General features: G+C 38.4%; 1 protein-coding gene across 33 annotated transcripts in view; it reads right to left on the bottom strand.

Moving 5' to 3' along the window:
* OSBPL6 (oxysterol binding protein like 6) overlaps positions 1 to 24361 on the bottom strand; it is a 209150-nt gene that overhangs the window by 66757 nt on the left and 118032 nt on the right. For all 33 annotated transcript variants that reach the window (XM_074009524.1, XM_074009535.1, XM_074009526.1 and 30 more), the window contains 5 exons: positions 8999 to 9091; positions 4919 to 5041; positions 1714 to 1767; positions 576 to 689; positions 289 to 459 (listed from right to left, as the gene is read on the bottom strand). In XM_074009524.1, coding sequence (XP_073865625.1) covers positions 289 to 459; positions 576 to 689; positions 1714 to 1767; positions 4919 to 5041; positions 8999 to 9091 — 555 coding nt within the window. The remainder of the gene's footprint in view (positions 1 to 288; positions 460 to 575; positions 690 to 1713; positions 1768 to 4918; positions 5042 to 8998; positions 9092 to 24361) is intronic.

Genomic DNA, 24361 nt, shown 5'->3' with positions numbered 1-24361 from the left:
CACTGCAACCTCCGCCTCCCAGGTTCAAGCAATTTTCGTGCCTCAGCCTCCCGAGTAGTTGGGATTACAGGTGTGCACCATCACATCTGACTAATTTTTGTGTTTTTAGTAGAGATGGGGTTTTCACCATGTTGCCCAGACTGGTCTCGAACTCCTGGCCATCAGGTGATCCACCCACCTTGGCCTCCCAAAGTGCTGGGATTACAGGCGTGAGCCACCGTGCCTGGCCAAAATTTGCATAATTTTCTAAGCAATTTTCAGGCTGGTTTTTATAGAACAAAATCATACCTTTCCATCCACTACAGAAACATTAGCAGCTGGTGAGGATTCAGCTGTGGAAGTTGAAGGAAATATGTGAAAACTAGCATCTCTTGGTGATCTCACAATTTCATTCTGACGATACAACCGATGATGTCGCAGTTTGGACACCCATGCATCAAACCAGTCCTGAGATTTCACCTAAGACAATGAACAAGTGGAGAAAGTAACTGTAAAATCACTCTCCTGTCTACCACTGGTGTAGGCAAATGGTTTCCCCTGATAATGGCAGAGAAACTGTTGAAAAGTGATTTCACCTTCAAATGATAGATGTGCTCTTCTGTGTCAAGGTCTATTCTTCGAGCTTTCTTTTTAATTGACATGACTGACAGTCCGACATCTATGCTCCCGTGGACCTTTCCTTTTTGAATCTGAAATCAAAAGACTAGTAAATAGGCTGAAAGGATATATGATTTGATATTTCTGTACTGGATTTAAGTGAACTCAAGGTAATCTTTAACTTATCTATGGGAAGTGGAATACTACATATAACTCCTTAACAAACAAAATAGTTAAGGTTCTATGGATTAGGTTCTAGGATAGTTGATGTTGAAGTGACTTCACACCAATTTTTATAAATAAGACTATTCATCTTATTCCTGTCTTGGCATAGAATGTAATGCTAATTCTTCATAATTCTAGATTGCACAGCTTATATTCTCCCATCTTTAGTGGTCCTAAAATAACTGCGGTCAATCTTTGACCTATAACACAGAACATCCCTGAGTAATCAGCTGGCAGACAGCTGCTGAGGCAGAACGGGGCAGCTGGGAGCAGAAAGCAGGGAGCAGCCGGCTCTTCCTTCTGGCTGCTCCTCTGATCAAGGACATGGCTGATTCAATGGCAGAGATGGGGACAAAACTGAAACCTGAGACTTCTGTTACTTCCCCACACCACAATGATGAAGGAAGGAATTTTCCAGTGTTACATGCAAACTACTCCTTTGTATACTAAATAAAAACAATTTGGAATAATTTTTGTGAATTGGGATCTCCAAGATAAAAAGACATATGACCTAGAAATAAGATTTGTAAGATAGTTTTTAATAGGACATTGACAAGAACAAAGCAGCACACATAAAGCAGAGTTTATTGGGAGATGCAGAAAAAAAGCCCATTTGGGTTTTCTCTCCAAGTGACAGAAGGTGATTTTACTCAAGTGTCACTTTTAAGGTTTAAGCTTCTGTTTTTAATAACACACATCAAAATAGTTAAATCTTCATGCACTAGGTTGAAACACTTTAGAACATGGAGGTTTGGGAGCTTGTGAAATCTTACAGGCCCAGACATGCACAAAGCTGGTAACTATGGCACAAGGCTTGTACAATTACAGTGTTTACTCACTTCAAGCAGAATTCAGAATCAATCTTTGAAACATGTCCTGTGTGCTACTTACATCGAGTGGTGCCTTTGAATACTTTAACATTCCATTATCCAGGACAAAAAAACGCTGCAAGAACCAAACACCCCCAGTTACTGTCTGTATTTTGAATTATATAAAACATTCACAAATGTGGGTCTAATGTTGCTTGGCATTTATTAATCAATATGTTTGATCATTTTAATGTATCTGGATTCAGTGCATTTGGCCACAGTCAGTCACATTAAATGGCAAGGAGATAAGAGCTCTAGTTCTATACTGTTAACCATCAAGATTCTTTTATACATAATCCAATGGGGATGGAGTCTTTTCACCATGATTTTTCTTAACAGAGAAGGAATCTGAGGACCTGAAGCTACAATCCTCTGAATGAACCACATTGGGATGTTTTTCAAAGTGAGAAATGATCACAGTGAGTGTATAAGGAGCTCTGTACACGTCTACAGGGAATTTTTCACTGTGAACACACTCCTGAATTTTCCCCGGATACCACAGATAATTCCTGAAAATGTTCATGTCCATTACAGAAGCCAATGGACTGAATCTATGAATAATGAATTATCTGGAAAATTTAAGTGGGCTTAGCAATATGCTTGCATCTCTACTTAGCAAATGTTTGCATTCTACCATTAATCAAAGAGGCTGAAAATTATTTCTGAACTACATTAAGGGTAAAAAAAGAGAGAGGTTTTTGGCAATTTTTGTCTCCTCCAAGATAATCCTAGTCCAGTCTGAATGGATTTGCCCATTTTTGCTCTACAAACACTCAGGAACTCTCAGCTGTTGATTTTTCTTCCACGGGTAATTCACAAGAGAACAAACAGTTCCCAGGGCCCGGTCAAAGAATGGGTCCTGTGCCCTCTAGTTCTACAGATGCAAGGAATCTTTCTGTTCCTGGAAAATTACTCTGCTGGAAAGTTTTTATGTGATTTGGGACCTCTTAGCTGCTGAGATGGCAGGTAGTCAGGACCCGGGATCTGCTTCTGTGAGTACAGTGGCCTTCTATGAGTTCTGCACAGAGCACCCCTATGAGTTCTGCATAGGACTCACAGAAGGCCACTGAAACCCCTTTGTTTCAGGTTCTGCAGGACAACAAGTCAGCACTGGAAAAAAGAGTCTCTACAGTTGAAAAACACTTGATTAAAATCAGTTGCCCTTAACTTGGTCAATCAAATGGGCTGACATCTGAATAAACACATGGTGGTTGCAGAGATCAGGAGAAAAGACAACAGTGCAAAGCAGGCCCTCTGTTATTTATGTAGCAAAATGTTCAAAGGCACGGTCTAGAAAGTTGCTGCCAAACCACAGCCAGTTTTGCTGAATCATGGAGTGAAAGTCAGCAATTCATACAAAATTTGTTTCTTTGACCGCTTTTTCCTGTGTTTCCATGTCTGTCTATCAAAGAATTTCAGCAGAGATCACTTATAGCATATCATAAGGAAAGAAATTAGCAAGGCCATCAATTTGGGGAAACACAAAGAGGTAAGGTCAGAATGAAAGGCAACGGTGATCTTAGGAAGGAGGATGGCCAGTTGGCAAAAATCTCAGGAAGAACAACAGCGAGGGCAAGTCCTTGGCACTATGATAATACTATGGGTTCAGGAAAGATAGTTTCTGACAAGGAAGAAGGGACTTTCACAGACAGGGGACCGGGGCAACATTTCCCATGTGTTCATTTTTAAGTCTTTCCCTTAAAACACATAAAATGTTTCCTCAAGGAAGTTAACATACACAACCTCCCTGCATTGAGCCAATGGGCAGCCACCACTGGCCATTTGGGCCAATAAATGTATCTGCCCTGAGATGAAATCCACGTGCAGATGTGCCAAGTATATAGATTTATTCTTCCACTGATTTCAAAGAGGATACTGGGTGGCCCACTAAAGAGTTTAAACTGGCGTGGTGGCTTACGCCTGTAATCCCAGCACTTTGGGAGGCCGAGGCAGGCAGATCATGAGGTCAGGAGTCTGAGACCAGCCTGGTCAGTATGGTGAAATCCCACCTCTACTAAAAATACCAAAGAAAAAAAAAATTAGCCAAGCATGGTCGCGTGCGCCTGTAGTCCCAGCTACTCGGGAGGGAGGCTGAGGCAGAAGAATCGCTTGAACCCGAGAGGTGGAGGTTGCAACGAGGTGTGATTTCACCACTGCACTCCAGCCTGGGCGACAGAGTGAGACTCTGTCTCAAAAAAAGAAAAAAAAGAGTTTAAACTGAAAATGTCCGGCAACTTTCTCCTCCTTAGTATGACAGAATCCTTGCTAGTTGAGTAATGGTAAAATGCAGTAAAAAATACTTTCTCCATCATTAAAACTGAGAGATAGGATAAGGATATTGCGAGGAAGGAGAGGAATAAACTGTAGACTTTAAAGAGCAGTAAACAAACTTCTGGGATCAGTGATTTTCCAGCTGTAGTTTGTACTGGTAACAATAATTCTAGGAATTTATCCCAAAGAACTAAATAGAAGTTCATGTGTAAGGATATTCATCACATCACAATAGTAAAAAATGAGGCATATCTTACATATCCAGCAAGAAGGAATTAGTTCAATAGCAGTGGGATATATAATATAGATCCATCTAAAGTGATACATGCATGCATTTAAAATACCTCATATTTCAAAGAGTATTTAATGAGAACTTATCTATACTAATTTAAGTGAAAAAAGTAAATCAGACAACAATATATACAAACTGGATTTTAAATATCACGTATTTTTTTCCCTCCATATGTATATTACAGATCTGTCTCTGTTAAGTATAATAGACTACAATCCATGTGGTTAAAATAAGGCCTTAAAAGTTAGTTTTATGGCTGGGTGTGGTGGCTCACACCTGTAAACCCAGGACTTTGGGAGGCTGAGGTGAGCGGATCACTTGGGGCCAGGAGTTCAAGACCAGCCTGGACAATAGGCTAAAACCCTGTCTCTACTAAAAATAAAAAAAATTAGCCAGGCATGGTGGCGTGCACCTGTAGTCCCAGCTACTCAGGAGGATGAGGTGGAAGAATCGCTTGAACCTGCGAGGCGGAAGCTGCGGTGAGCTGAGATCATGCCACTGCACTCCAGCCTGGGTAACAGAGCAAGACTCTGTCTCAAAAAAAAAGGAAAAAAAGCTAGTTTTACGCATAGAGTCATATTGTTAGTTTCCCACCTCATGATAGCAAATAAGATCTTCTTTATTTATGAAGACGATCTGAACCTGAATATGATAAAAATGTTACCTTGTGCCAGCCTTTTAAAGGCCATTTTCTTTTCTTCAGCATAAAGCCTTCATGTTTGTCTGGTTTCTGGACATTGGTTTGGCCTATTTTCAGCCCTTCTATAATTTCCCAGCTGTCAGCTTCCTGAGAGAAAAGAAGAGAAACAAATCACGTTTCACAGTGCCTGATGACACACTTAAAGCAGATTCTTAAGTAGAAGTTGCTTTTGAAGCAGTACTAGGCCCACCAGAAAGAAGTATGAACAACATTCTGGAGCAAATTCTAACATCAAACACAGCTATGCACTTTTAACTGAAGTTAAAAAGAGCTTCCCAGGTAGACCTAGAGGTAAGTGGGGTCCATCAGAGACTCGGTGGAGCCACCTTGTCTGTTTGGGGTAGGATGGAAATTCGATTGCCTGTACTCAGGATGTTTAAAATGCATTTTTCCAGACAGTGAATCCCCGGGCACAGAGGCACTTTATAAAGTTTCAAAATAAGACTATTTTGATGACAAATGTTCAATTAGTGCACGGACCTGGTTTTCTGTGTAGAAATGGAAAGGCTGCTATTGTCTCAAGTGGCTTGGAACCTGCTATTAACAGGGAATAACAGCGCTGTGGTCACGGTTGCTCTCAGGAAGGCTTGCGTGCATTCCAAAGCGCACATAAGACACCTGCTCACCAAAGACACACCAAAGAACTTCGTGCTTTCAAAGATACACATGCCCCTGGGAGCCTCTGGGTTGCATTTCTTAGTAGTGAACTGCAATTCAACAAGTTAGCGCTGTTTATGAATAATGTTTAGAATAATAGGAGAAACCAGTAGGCTCTTATAAAAACTCTAATGCCTGTGGCTTTTGACTCACACAGAAAGGTAGATGACCACTATATTCCACAAAATAATCTCCATCTATGTGTAAATACATTCATTAGAGCTCTCTCTCTGTTCTTAGAGAGATATCCACCATATTTAGTGGCATTTCTATTTTCAGTAGCTGCATCCATGGATAGTATCTCTAGAAGAATAATATTTGTATTTCTGGCTAGATTTATTTGGAAGCTGGTGTTCATCTTTGATTGACTGTATGTGTGTGTGTGTGGATGATGAAGAATATTCTGTATAACTTGTGAAAATGGAAACATTTAATAAGTGCTGAGCTTTGCAAGTTTTCTTCTGACTAAACTCAGATTGTAGTAATGGCTATTAACTACTAATTTCTTTTTATAAATTTTTATTTTTTATTTCAGTGGGTTTTTGGGGAACGGGTGGTGTTTGGTTACATGAATAAGTTCTTTAGTGGTGATTTCTGAGATTTTGGTGCACCCATCACCCAAGCAGCATACACTGTACCCAATGTGTCGTCTTTTATCCCTCGACACCCCCCACCCTTTCCCCCAGAGTCCCCAAAATTTAATGTATCATTCTCATGTACGGCTACTAATTTTTATCACAGTGTTTTTTTCTTCTCTGGGAGTTTAACTTCAGAAGGGAGAAAAAAAGAGATAAGATAGAAAGGCAAAAAGTTAACATGTATTTCTTAAACATAGATGTGACAGCTTTGAGCAAATAATTTTATTCAGTCTGATGCAATATTACTAAGTCCAGTAAAAGAAAGAGAAAAGAGTCCTACTATACTTCTCACAATTAAATATGCTGTCAAACTGACAGAGGCAAAAGATAAAACCAGAGCAGACAATGTTCTCCCTATTTCAATTATAAATGCTGTGGATAATGTTACAAATAAAGTGTATAAGAATGAAACAACTCATCTATGTTCTATTTTCCATTATGTTAAAATTTCTCCCTCTATGCTTAGTAGACTAGGACTATCTTAAGAAAATTAAAATTATTTTCCGAAAATTGAAGCATTTCTTTTTGTAATTTCAGTTGATATTTTTTCTGCTTAAAAGTCTCCAATTTTCCTGGGTTTACTTATAACAGAAACAGAGCTAAAAGCCATAATGTGATCATGTCAGTACTTGACGTGTCAGATATATACATATTATTGGTATTATAAGTTTTAAAAATACTTTTACCCTAATAACAATAAATAAGAACAGACAGTAATGCTATAATCGCCCAAGTTTTTTCATTTGGAAAAAATAGAGACATTTCCTTTCTGAAGGTAAACTGTATGTGCACACGTGTGCAGATGTATGCTGGTGAGTGTGTGTGGGTACATAAAAATGCTTTAGCAGGTGAATGCATCAAGCTTAGGATTGCAACAAATCCTGATCAGGACAATGTGTACTTAAAAAAAAATTCTTCCACTACTAACCAGTGCCCAGGAAGCCCATCTCTCAAAGGGGCCAAGAGATGGTGAGATGCGATGGTATCTGGGTTAGATATGGCCCTCTGATTTCATGAGGCCCCAAGAGATGTGGTGTCTACTGACACAGCAACACAACCAGGGTTTAGTAGTCCTACAGCAAGATCTAAATGGGCAACAACATGGAGAAGTAATGGGAAGTAGATGCTGTATGTACCCTACCCAGATCCCTTTATATCAAGCCAGTGGACCCAAGCCCCAGCTGCTGTGAGCTGGGCTAACAACCACCTCCTTCTAGGAAGAATTGCTGTTAGACCAAGTCTTCGTGCCTGGAAAATTATGCCATAATTATCAGTAAGTAAAAACAACATTGATAGGCACTTCAACGAGTTGGGGGCTAAGTGAGATAATACATGTTCTAATCCAGTGCCTGGCACAAAGTAGGTGCTCAATAAATTTTCGCTACCTTTTTCCATTGCCCTTTTATTTGTTCTCTATTTCCTTTAGCTAACTATAAGAGAGAATTCCTATTTCAAAGAGATTACCAGTTATATTATATTTACCATGTATACAGTCTCTATTTGCTATTCAAATGGAAGTCAAGACCACTTTTTATCTCTAAGTTATGTTTTACACTTTAATAACTGCCTGCTTTCTGCGGTTTAGCAGTCTATTCTTGTCTGACAGAATAAACTTTATAGCTTGTAATATCTTTACAGTTTAAAGAGGTTCAAGTGTATATATTCCGTAACAGTTGGGTAGCAAAGTGTTCTTTTCTAAAAGGATTATGTTTAATATAGAAAAGCAAGGTGTAATGATCGGTTTTACATATTTAGAAATTAACCATCTCTGGGTATAAAGTGCTATTTTTATACTGGAATTCAAAGTCTGTATGCATTCTATTTTCAGAATTTCTCAATAAAGGAGGAAGCCCATTGAAAATCTCAGGGAGGGATGGGCAGGAGTAGGATGGTATCTCTTCAACTTTTCCCTATCATTTTTACGTTTTAGACATATGTGAATTTAATGTTTCCCCAGTCTGAGGAAGAGCAGGCTGAAGGGGAGGGAACACTGGCTCCCATGACACAGAAAAGGTCTTATAAATAATCTGCAGTTGTTCTCTGATGAGCTCACTGCTAGGAAGACCAGATGTGAGAAGGAGCCTAGAAGCCAGAATATACAACAGCCCCTCCGCATAGGTACTGTTCTACCTTGCAGCTCGGGAAGAGCTGACAAGCATTGGTTGTGGAGTTGGACAAATCTAAGTTTGAATTCTTGCTCTGCTATAATCCTTGATAGTTTATTTATTTATTTACTATGGGCAAGTTACGAACTCTCAGTTTCCATATTTGTAAAATGTGATAAATACCTACACTGTGTGTGTGGAGTTACTTATAAGAACTATATTAAATGGGATAATATATTTAAATACTTCTCATAGTGTCTGGCGATGCAGTACATGGGCAATAATGGTAGCTGTTATTATTTTTATTGCTGGATGCAGTTTTTTAAATTTTCCATTAGCTGGGCATAGAAATATGTTTTTATCTCCAACAGGGAAGGCAATAGCTTCTTTTTCCTTCTTCCCTTAAAGAGAATTTTGGACCTTTGTATGTAATCCTGCAAATCCCAGCAAAGTACACATTCTCTGTTCTCTCTTACAAAGGGCAGAGAAACTCTACTCACTGGAAGCAGAAAAAGTGCAAAGAGTTGCCTACAACTGGCATCACAGCTATTTTAGGGGAGTCAGGTATAAAAGTTATTCACAGTTCAATTGGCCCCAGAGCAGGCATCATGCCAGCAGAGAAAGCACCGCATTCCATCACTGACCTTGGAGAGGGGGACGGGCTCCGGTTCTAGCAATTGCCGACTTACGGAGGGCTCGGTGCTAGAGGAAGCAGTCCTCTCCAGTATGTGAATACTCTGAAAATAAATGGAAACATAGCCGAGGGTTAGACAACTCACTTTTCATGTGAATGTGCATGGGGATGAAATCATACATAACACAGTCAAAACAGTGAATTATGTTTAAAATGGCAAGTTCCTGAAAAGACCAAAGATAGCAGCAACAGTCAGAAAAATATGTCGGCACAGGATTTTCCCCTCCTCTTCTAGAATTGCTGCTGAACTGCTGCTGCAATGCTGGTTTCAGTCTTGGAGAGTCAGAGGAGTATCTCTTGAAAAATTTTATGATACACAAGAAAACTTACAACTTTATGACGATGTCACACCTATTACTTAGACTAATTAGCCTTACATAGAAATATTTGCTCAACTCTCCAACTGGGAATAGCAACAGACAAAAAGAAAGGTCTATGTTAAAAAATCCAGAGGTGGCCAGGCATGGTGGCTCACGCCTATAATCCCAGCACGTTGGGAGGCTGGGGCAGACGGATCACCTGAGGTCAGGAGTTTGAGACCAACCTGGCCAACATGGTGAAACCCTGTCTCTATTAAAAATGCAAAAATTAGCCAGGCTTGGTGGTGGAAGCCCGCAATCCCAGCTACTTGGGAGGCTGAAGCAGGAGAATCGCTTGAACCTGGGAGGTGCAGGTTGCGGTGAGCCAAGATTGCACCATGCACTCCAGCCTAGGCAACAAGAAGGAAACTCCATCGCAAAATTAAACAAATAAATAAAAATTCAGAGCCTTCACACCCTTCAGTCTCTAAAGTGTCTTACAAAACTGCACAGAAAAGAAAACAATTCACCAAACACCATAAACGGTAGGTGTCTTTTACAAAGAACACTTATATATTAGTAAGATAAAATTTCAACAGAAAAATGGATGAAGTACATGAACAAGTGACACATGTAAAACATTTGAAAAGATGTTCGAACTTAGAAATATTCAATAAAAGAATCAATTTTTTTTAACCCATCAGATTCAAGAATGAAGTGGGGTTGGAAGAAAGAAAATGTAAATTTGATATGATCTTTCTAAAGAGGAATTTTGCAATTATATTAAAACCCTTGGGGGGAAAAAAGTACATGCCTTAACCTAAATTACATAAATCTACTCATTAAGAACCCCTCACTATCTTGGCACATTATAAAAGCATAAAAGAAGGAAACAAACCTATTTCATGCACTCTTCAAATACATGTGAACAAAACTTCCCTACTGTAAAGACTACAAAGAATTTTTTAAAGTTTTTTTTTTTTTAAATGCATGAGGTGATTTTTCTAAAAAAGAAGGATGGGTAATAAAAATCAAAGATACAAGTGTCATTGTAAAGATCAAAGATACAAGTGTCACTGTATTACAGAGATATAAAATGCTTCCCCCACCAACAAATACATTACCTTATACTTTGAGATGATTTTCTATAGGAGAAAAAGTTTCCAACATAATTTTTAAAATAACCATTTAGAAATTACACACTTTAGTAGCAAGCTTCTCCCTCACCATTTACTAGAATAGCAACAAAAAACTTCAGTCAAATAAATAAAATAAAGTACAAGACCAGAAACTACCATTGAAATATGTTATTTATTCATTCATAGTTCAATTAATCAACACATCATTATTAGGCACCTACACTGTGCCAGGCACAGATGACAGGGCCACAGAGAACAAAACAGACAAGAGAACTACTCTTATGATGCTTATATTCTAGAAAGAGTTCTTATCATGCAAAAGACCAAATAATGTTTAGGACATTTTTGTAAGCCCACGTATTAACCTTGTCTCATGTGGCTACTGCTTTTGCTTACTTTAATCTTCCAGTCAGGTATCTCTGATCTGAGCTTCTCTTTGAGGACTCTCCCCGATCCCCATCCTTTCATGTTGCTGGGCAATAAACCACAGATACATCACCAACTGTTCCCCTGCCTCCAAAAAAACATGCTAAGGAAAACAAAGCCTGGAAAGAAACTTGACCTTAGCAACTATGTAGGCAGGAAATAAAGTAACTAAGCTAGGGAGAGGAAATTAAATCCCCTAACTTCCAAATCAAGCCATAGACATAGAAATCAATGTGGTATATTTAAAGTGTGATAGAAATAAATTTTGCCTCTATAGATACGAGGGGATACTAAAGATGTTGCCATAATTATGTAGGTCAGAAGGGTTAGCAACCACACAGACCAGGACCCACAACTGCAAAATACCTACCACAGTACCTAGCACAAAGAACACAATATTAGTCTCTTCTCCATTTGATGTTACAAAACAATTTATATTACGGAAGAAAAATAAGAAGTTCAATCATTTCAAATATAGCACAATATATCTAAACCCCAAATTCTGTTGATGTGTCAAAGCCCAGAGAATCATAAAAAACATTTAGTGAGACATAGCAAGTAAATGAATATTTTTAGCATCAATCATGTATGTATTTGTTACTGAAAAAATTAAAGGACAATTTAGAAAATTACCAGCGGATACCCATTATTGTAATTGTAACTAGCTTCAAAACATAAGCTATTCCATGTAACCTCCAGGATGACAATGAAGAAGCCAACAGCTCTTGTAGAAACTTGCCAACCTTGCAGGCACGGTGGCTCATGCCTGTAATCCCAGCACGTTGAGAGGCCGAGGTGGGCGGATCACGAGGTCAGGAGATGGAGACCATCCTGGCTAACACAGTGAAACCCCATCTCTACTAAAAACACAAAAAACTTAGCGGAGCGTGGTGGCGGGCGCCTGTAGTCCCAGCTACTTGGGAGGCTGAGGCAGGAGAATGGCGTGAACCTGGGGAGGCGGAGCTTGCCGTGAGCCGAGATTGCGTCACTGCGGGACCGTCTCAAAAACAACAACAAAAAAAACTTGCCAGTCTTGTATTTTTATATTATTAGAACCTATCATTGTCTATTCAATAATAAAAAATTAATCCCCTACCTTGAATTTTCTCTGGACTCATGGTTTTAAAAACTAAAAGCATAACCCTAAAGTTATGTAATTACCTACCAGTTTGTTATTTTAAATGAAATATCTAAGTACTTGAGTGTTGTATTTTTTATACCAGCAGCTATAAAGAAGACAGTTTAAACTGACCATACCCAGTCCTGGCCTCTAGCTAGATTGAGTGCTCCTTGAAGGTGCGGACAAGCTCCCAAGTAGCCGGGACTACAGGCAGCCGCCACCACGCTCTGCTAAGTTTTTCTTCATCCTGGACTTCCATCTTCTCTACCCATGATCCACCCCATCCTAGTACAACAATCTGCACACCGAAGCCCGTCAAAAATGCAGGGAATTTGTTAGTGCTAATTGGCAGAGAACAGTCTTTCAGCAATCAATTACCTTCCAGCTTTATCTTGGAATTATTATTATTACTATTATTATTCTTTTTTGAGACAGAATCTTGCTCCGTCGCCAGGCTGGAGTGCAGCGGCACAATCTCGGCTCACTGCAACCTCCACCTCCTGGGTTCACGATTCTCCTGCCTCAGCCTCCCGAGTAGCTGGGATTACAGGCGCCCGCCACGACGCCTGGTTGTATTTTTAGTAGAGACGGGATTTCATCATGTTGGCCAGGATGGCCTCGATCTCTTGACCTTGTAATCCACTCACCTTGGCCTCCCAAAGTGCTGGGATTACAGGCGAGAGCCACCGCACCCAGCCTATCTTGGAATTATAAAATCATGTTCCAATAGGATAGAAATTTTGAAAACAGTTAAAAGCCTAACTTTTAAAACAGAAAAATCTAGTGGATTAATCACAGAACTCTTATTTATTCAATTTAAAGCTATGACTAGTCATTAGGGAACACATCAAATTTAATTTCACGACATCTTCAGTTAACAAACATTAGTTCTTTTCATAAGGCTTCCTTTAAGATCATAATTTGTGGTATAATTTTTGTACTTTTCTTCACAAGATAGCTGTTTTCATATTCTTTCAGAGTGAATTGGAAACACATGCCACTACCTTCAAAGTGTTATACACATTATGCAAGCAAGTTAAATAAAGGGTTATGTAAACCAGTCGATTATTATTTTAAAATCAAGTTTCCTCTCAAATGCTAAAATTACAACTTAATTTCCAGGTAAGTTTTTTAAGGAACTTAGAACACACAGAGAAGGTGGAAGTACTTACCCGCCCTCTGTTTCCCCTGATCAGAGATAACTGATGCATATTTAGCTTAAAACCAGGAACCTGGAACACATATTTCATGTCGCTCTTTAATTTGGTAAGAATATGCTCCTCGGGTTAGTGTTCATTGATCTCAATACCTCTTGGGCAGCAAGTGGAAATGTGCCAACATGACTGTAGTCTAGTTTACTTGGTATCAAAGACGCAGGTAAACAGATGGACAATGAGACACTTAATAATAGTTGAACGGTTTCGTACAACTCACGCAGAGAGAAACGTGACTCTCAAAATGAGAGTCCAGGAGATCTGTTGAATAGGGGTCTTTTCATTTACCTACTTAAATTTCATTACAACGATATAAAGACACTGCTGGAAATGTTTTGGGCTGCGGCTACAAATTTCTGCATAGGCTCACTTTTTCTGCAAATTTAGGATAGTAGTAAAGAGAATTGGTCCATTGCTCTTTGAATGTTAACTCCATTGAAATTGTTCATGTAACTATCTTAGCTAAGCTATTTTTATATTCACAGATTACCCAAAATATTTTCAAAGAAAAATATCCAAAATAATTTAGAAATTTCTAAACTACGTTCTTCAAGCTTTCGGCTATTTGGCATGTCTCTCTTCTAGTTATAGCTGCTACTTTGAACGTAGCAACACTATTTCAGTGGTACTAGTAACTTTTGTAGGATAGTGTTGATGATGATGATGATGACGATGGCAGTTAATATTTACTGGTTTTTACATTCCTATCTCTATGCTTTACATGAATTACTGCATTTCATCTTCACAAGCCTTTGAATAATGACTATTAAATGATCTGCCTGACTGACCAGAGAAAGGGACATAGAGGTTAAGAGAGGCACACAGTCACTAAGGGCTGGAGTTGGAAGGTGACAAGATTTTACTCTTGAGTCAGGCTTGTAAATATGGCCTTCTGAATTAACATTAAAGCTAACGTCAAATGACAAAAATAACAGAAATTTCAAATCGCTAAATATCACAAAGCATCTTCTACCCAATCTTCTGTGGATATAGAGAAGCAGAAATGAGTGAAATAAAAAAGAAAAAATTATAGCACTCTTAAATATGGTATGATCTTAGGGATAATTTCTTTGTTACCCTTATAGCACACTCAAGTTAATTTCCAATTTTATTTTTTTTCAAAAACACACTCAAACCAGACAATTTCTAATTTTCAAGAACTGAGAGCAAGTCAGCTAGCTTTTACTTTGGGGGTACAGAGTATGGGGCAGACAAAAGAACATAAGTTTTGCAACCCTTCAGACCAGTATACCAACCCTCATCTGCTATTTACTGTGTGACGTAGACAAATCATTAACCTCTTTCAACCCCAGTGTCCTCTATCTGTAAAATGAGGATAATAATATCTACCTTGCAAGACACTGCAAGTCACAGAGTAGGCATCCAGTGTATGCGCAGTGCTGCCCAAAGGCTGGCACACAGTAGGCACCCAATAACTAGCAGCTATCATCTCAGTTATAAACATTACAGGAATAAATCTCTAGGAACCTTACACATTCCCACTGCCACAGAAAGATGACTTTCAAACACTTTGCTGGTGTCTGACACCTGGGAGCCCTTTTGGAAGTGAGGAATCCATGCCTTCCATGACCATCATGTTACCCAGCGAACCCAGTAACCATGGTCAGCGTCACCTCATGATCAGGACATCAAAATTTAGTGAGACAGCTGTTAACATGAGTTGAGACAGATGGCCTATTCTTTAATGGGAAGGCAACAGCAGTGATGGCAGCATAGATTACATCCTTCTGAATGCCTGCAGCAGAAGATGTGTGTGGATTTTCCTTCAAAACAGTTTTTTCTTTGTACTAGCATAAAATATTAAAATCACCAAAGCCAAAAGGCCATGGCTGAAGAAGTAGCAATTATACTACTTTCTCCATTATCTGGCCTTCACTGCAAGATGCAGAAGTGCATTAACAGTAGGTCTCTATATAAGCGCCCTTAAAATGAATGAAAGTAGAAAATTTTAGAAACAGTGGCTGAAAAACGTCCACACAGCACACCTGGGAAATTCTGAAGGGAGAAAAGCAAAGTCAGCACAGTCCCATCCTTTCCTGCACAGAATTATGAATCAGCCAGTATAGCCTCACCATTGAACTGGTCTGTTTTAAGACACCCTGTGTTGTAAGAAATACCATGTGGACCCATCAAGTGGTCCATTGATAGCAAAGAGTAGTTCAGCGATATTGACTATGAAGAGATAAAAGGTATGGGAATAAACAGCTTTTTAATTCCCATGGTTGCCTTTAAGTAGAAATAGAACCAGAACTTACTGGTGAACTTCCTCCTGATTCTGTACTCATAACACTCAACAGCATAACTAAATCAAAGGAAACCACAGCAACCAGAGTATAAGCACATACGGATCATGCTTCATTACAGCAATTATAAACAAACGGCAAATCACATAGACAAATACCAGGGCATATCAAGAGCTAATGCTCTGGAACATGTAGAGTCAGTTTAAAGCAGGAAAACTGTGACGTGAAAAGAACACTAATCTGTAATTTTCTAAAAGGCTTTTAAAATTACCCAGGATAAGGATTTTTCTTTTTCTTTTTTTTCTTTAAGAAAAAAATATCTATTATTTATTACACTGAACAATTCTGACCACCAACAACCAATGGGGTCCAGGAGAGACCTTGCTTCTCAACAAACTTTCCTCCCTTGCTTTAACATTTTTGAGGATTCTTTCCCAAACCTATTACATCTGAATTATGATGGTTACAAATTTTCCAACTCTGCCACTCCTTCCAGTGCATTATTTTTAGTATCTTCATTAAAGGGGCAAAATAAAATAAAATAAAATAAAAATAATAAAGATTCTGTACTTGTAATAACAAAACAATGTTGGAAACTGTCATTAAATCAGGACAAGTGAAAAACAGATCCGTTTCCAGACTCACCAGACTATAAATTTAGGAAGTACACAAAAAAATTAAAAATTAATTACACTCAATAGGATACATTAAATATGTACAGTTTTTGTATGTCAATCATACCTAAGTAGTTTTAAAAACAAATGATCCGACCCGTACCGCCAACTAATAAAGAACAAACAAATGAGTCACACAAAAGAAAAATCACACATTTTGGTTTACTTCTACTTTTGAGTTAAAAACACTAACAATAAAATTTGCATGCAACGATTACGGTTCCCTAAATACAACAGATGAATTATTTTATATATACATCTTATTTTTATTTATGGAGAATCGGTTAATATACACATTTTAAGTTCAACATATTATGTATTTATGAGTGGGAAGCAACCTTAAACATTTTAAACACCAGAAATATACAAAACAATTATAAGTGAAATAATACAGACAAAGTCCCTTGTGTTTTGATCCTAGAGTCAAACCATAGAAATCTCAGGTTAAGAGAACTTTGAAAAATACTGTTTCGAATATTAAAAATCATGTGTTTGAGGGAGGGAGAGAATTAACAGCCTTTCTTTGCCTTAAGGATTTTTCAGTATGATAATCACTCACATGATTTTGCCAACAATACAAGAGAAAAAAAAGAGGCCATATATCTTTTTAATATTTATGTAGGTTCATTTGAGGCAAAAATTTGGACTGTTTTGATCACCCTTATAAACTGAGAGCATATCATTCATATACATATCATATTCATTCTTTCATTCAGCAAGTATTTATGAGAATATGTATTGATATCAGATGTTATATTTATGAGAATATATGTTCTTTCATTCAGCAAATATTCATCATATACAATATGTTCTCATAAACATTTGCTGAATGAAAGAATGAATAACGATTCACTATATGTATATATATATACACGCACACACACATATATATATAGTCTAAGTTCCTGCTGAGACATAATTAAGTTAAATTACTGTGAGATCAAATGTAAGCAGGAAAGAAGACAAAAGGTGACCCAGCTCATGCCTCCGCACCTCAAAGTGGTTTGAAAAACTTGTGCCAAGCTTCCCATGTGGCATAATATCCTTCATACTCATTTAACTTCTAATTTTATTCTTATTGAGGTACGGTGTGCAATTTCATTATATTGTAATATAATACATAATGATATTTAATATTTGCTGACAATTTTATCACATTTACGACATTCCAAATACTGTTTTGTTTTTAAATTATTTATTATTATTATACTTTAAGTTCTAGGGTACATGTGCATAACGTGCAGGTTTGTTACATATGTATACTTGTGCCATGTTGCTGTGCTGCACCCATCAACTCGTCATTTACATCAGTTATAACTCCCAATGCAATCCCTCCCCCCTCCCCCCTCCCCATGATAGGCCCCGGTGTGTGATGTTCCCCTTCCCGAGTCCAAGTGATCTCATTGTTCAGTTCCCACCTATGAGTGAGAACATGCGGTGTTTGGTTTTGTGTTCTTGTGATAGTTTGCTAAGAATGATGGTTTCCAGCTGTATCCATGTCCCTACAAAGGACACAAACTCATCCTTTTTTATGGCTGCATAGTATTCCATGGTGTATATGTGCCACATTTTCTTAATCCAGTCTGTCACTGATGGACATTTGGGTTGATTCCAAGTCTTTGCTATTGTGAATAGTGCCGCAATAAACATACGTGTGCATGTGTCTTTATAGCAGCATGATTTATAATCCACTGGGTATATACCCAGTAATGGGATGGCTGGGTCATATGGTACATCTAGTTCTAGATCCTTGAGGAATCGCCATACTGTTTTCCATAATGGTTGAACTAGTTTACAATCCCACCAACAGTGTAAAAGTGTTCCTATTTCTCCACATCCTCTCCAGCACCTGTTGTTTCCTGACTTTTTAATGATTGCCATTCTAACTGGTGTGAGATGGTATCTCATTGTGGTTTTGATTTGCATTTCTCTGATGGCCAGTGATGACAAGCATTTTTTCATGTGTCTGTTGGCTGTATGAATGTCTTCTTTTGAGAAATGTCTGTTCATATCCTTTGCCCACTTTCTGATGGGGTTGTTTGTTTTTTTCTTGTAAATTTGTTTGAGTTCTTTGTAGGTTCTGGATATTAGCCGTTTGTCAGATGAGTAGATTGCAAAAATTTTCTCCCATTCTGTAGGTTGCCTGGTCACTCTGATGGTAGTTTCTTTTGCAGTGCAGAAGCTCTTTAGTTTAATGAGATCCCATTTGTCAATTTTGGCTTTTGCTGCCGTTGCTTTTGGTGTTTTAGACATGAAGTCTTTGCCCATGCCTATGTCCTGAATGGTACTACCTAGGTTTTCCTCTAGGGTTTTTATGGTATTAGGTCTAACATTTAAGTCTCTAATCCATCTTGAATTAATATTCATATAAGGAGTAAGGAAAGGATCCAGTTTCAGCTTTCTACTTATGGCTAGCCAATTTTCCCAGCACCATTTATTAAATAGGCAATCCTTTCCCCATTTCTTGTTTCTCTCAGGTTTGTCAAAGATCAGATGGCTGTAGATGTGTGGTATTATTTCTGAGGACTCTGTTCTATTCCATTGGTCTATATCTCTGTTTTGGTACCAGTACCATGCTGTTTTGGTTACTGTAGCCTTGTAGTATAGTTTGAAGTCAGGTAGCCTGATACCTCCAGCTTTGTTCTTTTGACTTAGGATTGTCTTGGAGATGCGGGCTCTTTTTTGGTTCCATATGAACTTTAAAGCAGTTTTTTCCAATTCTGTGAAGAAACTCGTTGGTAGCTTGATGGGGATGGCATTGAATCTATAAATAACCTTGGGCAGTATGGCCATTTTCACAATATTGATTCTTCCTATCCATGAGCATGGTATGTTCTTCCATTTGTTTGTGTCCTCTTTTTTTTCACTGAGCAGTGGTTTGTAGTTCTCCTTGAGGAGGTCCTTTACATCCCTTGTAAGTTGGATTCCTAGGTATTTTATTCTCTTTGAAGCAAATACTGTTTTAAAGATATACACACACAAACTCATATAATATGACCTTTAGAAAAACACATTCATTGCCGAAATTTTGGGGGGAAAACAGAAAAATAGAAAGTAAACCCACACATAACCAGCAATAAACTTTTTCAATATTTTGATATATTTTATTTCAGTTTTTTTAATGCATATACACACTCAATGCTTAAAAACAAAATGAAAAATTTTTTTTTTTTCAATTTAATAGCCTTTTTGCTTGTTTTTTGGTTTCAATGAGCAATACAGTCCTCCCTTGGTATCCTTGGGGGACTGACTCCAGGACCTTCTGCAGATACCAAAATCCACAGATGCTCAAGTCCTTTATACATAATGCCATAGTATTTGCATATAACCTATGCACATCTTTCCGTATACTTTAAATCATCTCCATATTACTTATGATACCTAATACTATGTAAATGCGATGTAAACAGTTGTTATACTGTATTGTTTTTTATTTGCATATTTTTGATCGTTGTATTGTAGCAGGGGGGATATTTTCAATCCATGGCTGGTTACATAAACGATGTTATGTATGTAACCCTCTATATGGCTCAACAATGGCTGATTCAGTCCACAGATCTGGAACCTGTGGCTACGGAGGTTTTAAAAGTAAAATGTTCCCACAGCATTAAATATTCAAAAGCAATTTTAGCAGCTGTGCAATATTTCACTGTATAGCTATGAGAGAGGTTATTTAAATACTTCCTTGTTGAATGTTAGACTGTTTCTAATTTTTTTACTACTATAAGAATACATCAATAAACATTTTTTTAACTGAAATCTTTAACGTGTATCTTTGATTGTTTCCTTAGAATACATGTTTTTAGAAGCTGAGTTACTGGGTCCCATAGTATGACTTTTTAAAAAAACTGTAGTTACATACCACTAAATTTCACTCCAAAAAAGTTAAATCAATTAACATGCTTAGCAGTAATGCAGGAGAGTATCTATTTCCTTGAAACCTCACCAGTTCTGGCTATTAAAATTTTTGACAAATCAGCTCTTAATTGGGAGTTGAGGTCAGGAAGTCTGGCACTTGAAATATAAAACATACTGTATGTGCAGAACTTTCCTTTACCTTCGTAAGAATATTTCGCTTCCAGTCTAGGAGAGTTACAATGGATACCAGACAGAGGGAGGTAAGATTTTCTGTTTGTCCAAGTTGAAAATCAAATAAAGCAGTTTTACAGACCTAGGGTCCTTTGGGATGATGTTTTTATAGTTCTAATGAAACACCTAAAAATGTTCTCTGTAAAGTGATCATTTCCAAAACTGAGTGAATAACAGTCTCCTGGGGAGGCTTCTGTAAATAACAGATTCTCAGGTCTTTTCAAGGACCTACTGAATGAGACCCTCTGGGCTTCATTAACTCATGATACTGTGGCCCTCTCTATTTGGTGTGATGCCTGAGAACCTAACGAGCAGTTCTAATCTTGGATCTGACAGACGAATGTGCTTCTATAAAATTGTCACCCAAAACCAGTCATCTCAAGGTAACACGAGATAACCTCTAAAGTAAAAAACTGATAAAGGCAGGCCTAGAGAACTGAAAGGCTTTGGCAGGCACAGAAAGCAGTGAACAGATTCCTAACCAAGTAGCATTCGATTCTGAATCATCTGTGGGTAATGAGTATCCATGTGCCATTATATAACATATAATGATATTTAATATTTGATGACACTTTTGTCATATTTACTACATTTCAAACACTGTTTTAAAGCTACACACACACAAACTCATAAAATATGACCTTTAGGAAAACACATTCCAGGTAACAAATCTCTTTCTAGTGGTCTCAATTTCAGCACATTTGACATGGACTGAACATGTACCGTAAACACCAAGCACCACTGACAGGGATCTCCAAAAGGTGGCGATGCCAAGAAAGCTGTGGAGCTGCTCATTGCATCTAATGGAAAGGTTAATAGCAGTTGTCAATAAAACTCTCATTGCAAAAGGATGACCGAAACTTCTCATTCCAAAAGCAATACGTGTAGTAAAAATGCAAAAACTGAGAAAAGCACAGATAGCATAGAATTCACCTATGATGGCAACAGTTCATGATAGAAACTATCAACATTTTAGTCTATGTACCATTTGATTTACAGTTTCCCAGGTCATCAAGGATGTGAAAAATTACTATTATTGCTCAAGGGAAAAAATGAGGAGGCAATACCTAACTCAAAAATGATTGACAAATGCTGCCTACAAGGTTCACTCCAAAGTATACAGGAGGCCCGGACATCCAGCTTGGCAAGCATTACAACATCTAATAGTGGAGGGGCCAAGAACAAGGGCTCCAGCAACTGGGTTCCAGGGAGCAAATCCTGTCTCCACTGCTCATTAGCTGTTGGCAAGACATTTCACCCCTTTGACACTTCCAGCCTTCCACAGTGAGAGCTCATGAAATACTAGCTATTGCTGGTGTTATTCTATTGGTTTGTACACACATTTTGCTGAATATTTAGACTCTTCAAAACACCCAGTTTGCATCCAAGCCACAAAAATTGGTCCTAGTCTGAGCTTTTGTAAACAAATATTATTTTCTCACTGACACTGGTCCTAAGTCCCAAAAAGTTGATTCCATGGGATGGGTGGAATCCCAAAAAGGCTAAACTGAAATTTGAATCAACTCAATAATTTAAATATACCCAGCACTCCAGAGAGGACACTGCAGATTTTCAGATCAGGTTAGTGTTTCTCTCTGAACTGACAGTTGGGTTCCAGGGTCATCCTGCAAATCCCTAGGTCCAGTGGAATTCTACACAGAGCTAATAATTCAGGTTATATTCCTCCTTACTGGTGACACTGGAGGTGATTATAATTGGAGGTTAGGTATCAAATCAGGGATGCTTGACTTTCTTTTCTCTAGAAATTAGAACATTTTTGTTTGAGATAACATTCTATTTTTCACAACTCAAAGAAATCCATTTCCTATTTGGAAGATTTGACACTATGTCTCAAAGTAGTGATTTAGTTATTTTATTCAACAGAGCGATTCAAAGATGCTCCAGAGGCTCAGTCGGAAGAGACAAATTCCAATTCAGTTCATGTATATGCTGGGAGATCTTTTTATTAGCCTGTTTGTTCAACAAGAAAAATTGTTATGAAAACTTTGTACATAAAGGATAGTTGATGAGAGACATTTTTACTGTCTGGTTTTCCAGGCACCTTCTTTACTTATAATGAGTTTCCTGTATAACAGATGCTGCTGAAATCTGCTCTGAGTGGCCATGTCACTAGCCCATGGTTACACCAGCACATGGTCCCACTGAGTCACTGTTGGGGATGGCTTTAACATGTCACCAGTGGGCTTTGAATGAACAGGCCACTGTTGGTTTTGAAATGTACTGCTGTTGATAATACATAGGAAATATTTTCGATACTTGTGTAATTGAAATATATAGTTGTTAAAAGATGGACCATGATACTGAATATAGATTTTGTAAAAACTGGTAAGAAGACAAACTTCTAGCCTCTGACGACTTATTTATTTTTTATTATTTATAACTTTTTTCTTAAAATGTTCTTTATTTTATGATCTCTGAGCTTCAGCAAACTTTGAATCATTATGAAGGCTGGCTGGCTTTTTCTTCTTTGATTTTTCATTGAACAAAAAAATTGACTCATTTAAGGAATTACAAGGTCTAACCTGGTGGAGATATATATATATATAAGAATTCACTCATGACAGATGCTATCAACTGAAAAGTATGCATTCCAAACCCTACATTCTCAGAGCCATAGTGTCTGATTTTCTGATACAACTTGAAAATAACACAAATAAAAATAATCATTGGCTCCAAATACAGGACTTGCTTTTGAAAACGCAGATCCTTGGGCATAATCCTAGAACTACTGAAAATGCCTCAGAAACATATATTTTGTTAACATTCTCCAAAGTATGTAGACATAGGCCAGGCACAGTGGCTCACGCCTGTGATCTCAGCACTTATTATATAATGTGACCATAAAATGCATACTGATCAGGAAACAATAACCTTCATTTTAAAATAAAGAGAGGCTAGGTGCAGTGGCTCATGCCTGAAATCCCAGCACTTTGGGAGGTTGAGGTTGGTGGATCACTCGAGGTCAGGAGTTTGAGACTAGCTTGGCGAACGTAGTGAAACCCCATCTCTACTAAAAGTACACAAATTAGCCAGATGTGGTGGCAGGCGCCTGTAATCCCAGCTACTAGGGAGGTGGAGGCATAAGAATTACTTGAACCTGGGAGGTGGAGGTTGCAAAGAGCTGAGATTGTGCCACTGCACTCCCGCCTGGGCAACAAAGTGAGACTCTGTTTCAAAAATAAACTAAAATAGGCTGGGCATGTTGGTTCATGCCCGTAATCCCAGCACTTTGGGAGGCCGAGGCAGGTGATCACCAGAGGTCAGGAGTTCAAGACCAGCCTGGCCAACATGGTGAAACCCCATCTCTACTAAAAATACAAAGTTAGCCAAGAGAGGTGGTGCACCTGTAATCCCAGCTAATCAGAAGGCTGAGGCAGGAGAATCGCTTGAACCCAGGAGGCGGAGGTTGCAGTGAGCCAAGATTGTGCCATTGCACTCCAGCCTCGGTAAAAAGAGCGAAACTCCGTCTCAAAAAAAAAAAAAAAAAAAAAAATTCCAAAAATTAGCTGGGCGTGGTGGTGCTCACCTGTAGTCCCAGCTACTCTGGAGGCTGAGGCAGGAGAATCACGTGAACCTAGGTAGTGAAGGCTCCAGTGAGCTGAGATGGCACCGCTGCACTCCAGCCTGGGCGACAGACTAAGATGTCTTTCCAATAAAAAAAAAAAATCATGAATTAAACAAAATAAAGAGATACATCCCACCCCCTCCAATATGTTTAACACCTGTGCAGAAGAATGCTCCCAACTCTGCTTTTGTCTGCTTTTGTCCTTCACATGATTCCACTTATTCCACCACACGTCCACTCTTAGGAGCAAGAGGAAGGGACTGTGCTCTCTTAGCTCCTCTCTGCTGCCTTTGGGCTATCTACTCTCAAAATCCACTCTTGTGGGACTTGGAACTCCAAACCATATCATCTTCTCTCCCTGCTGTCATCTCCTGACCTCGTGATTATTCCTTCGCAGCTATCAAGACCTCTGGAGCCGAGCTCCCAATCTTCTCTCTATCCCGACTTCTCATTCATTCATTTATTCCTTCTAGTACATCCTGAGCATACCAAATGTGAGGCG

This window comes from Macaca fascicularis, chromosome 12 (assembly GCF_037993035.2).
Source record: "Macaca fascicularis isolate 582-1 chromosome 12, T2T-MFA8v1.1".
Taxonomy (NCBI): Eukaryota; Metazoa; Chordata; class Mammalia; order Primates; family Cercopithecidae; genus Macaca; species Macaca fascicularis.
The sequence above is the reverse complement of the archived record's forward strand: the minus strand, read 5'-3'. Positions and strand labels throughout refer to the sequence as shown.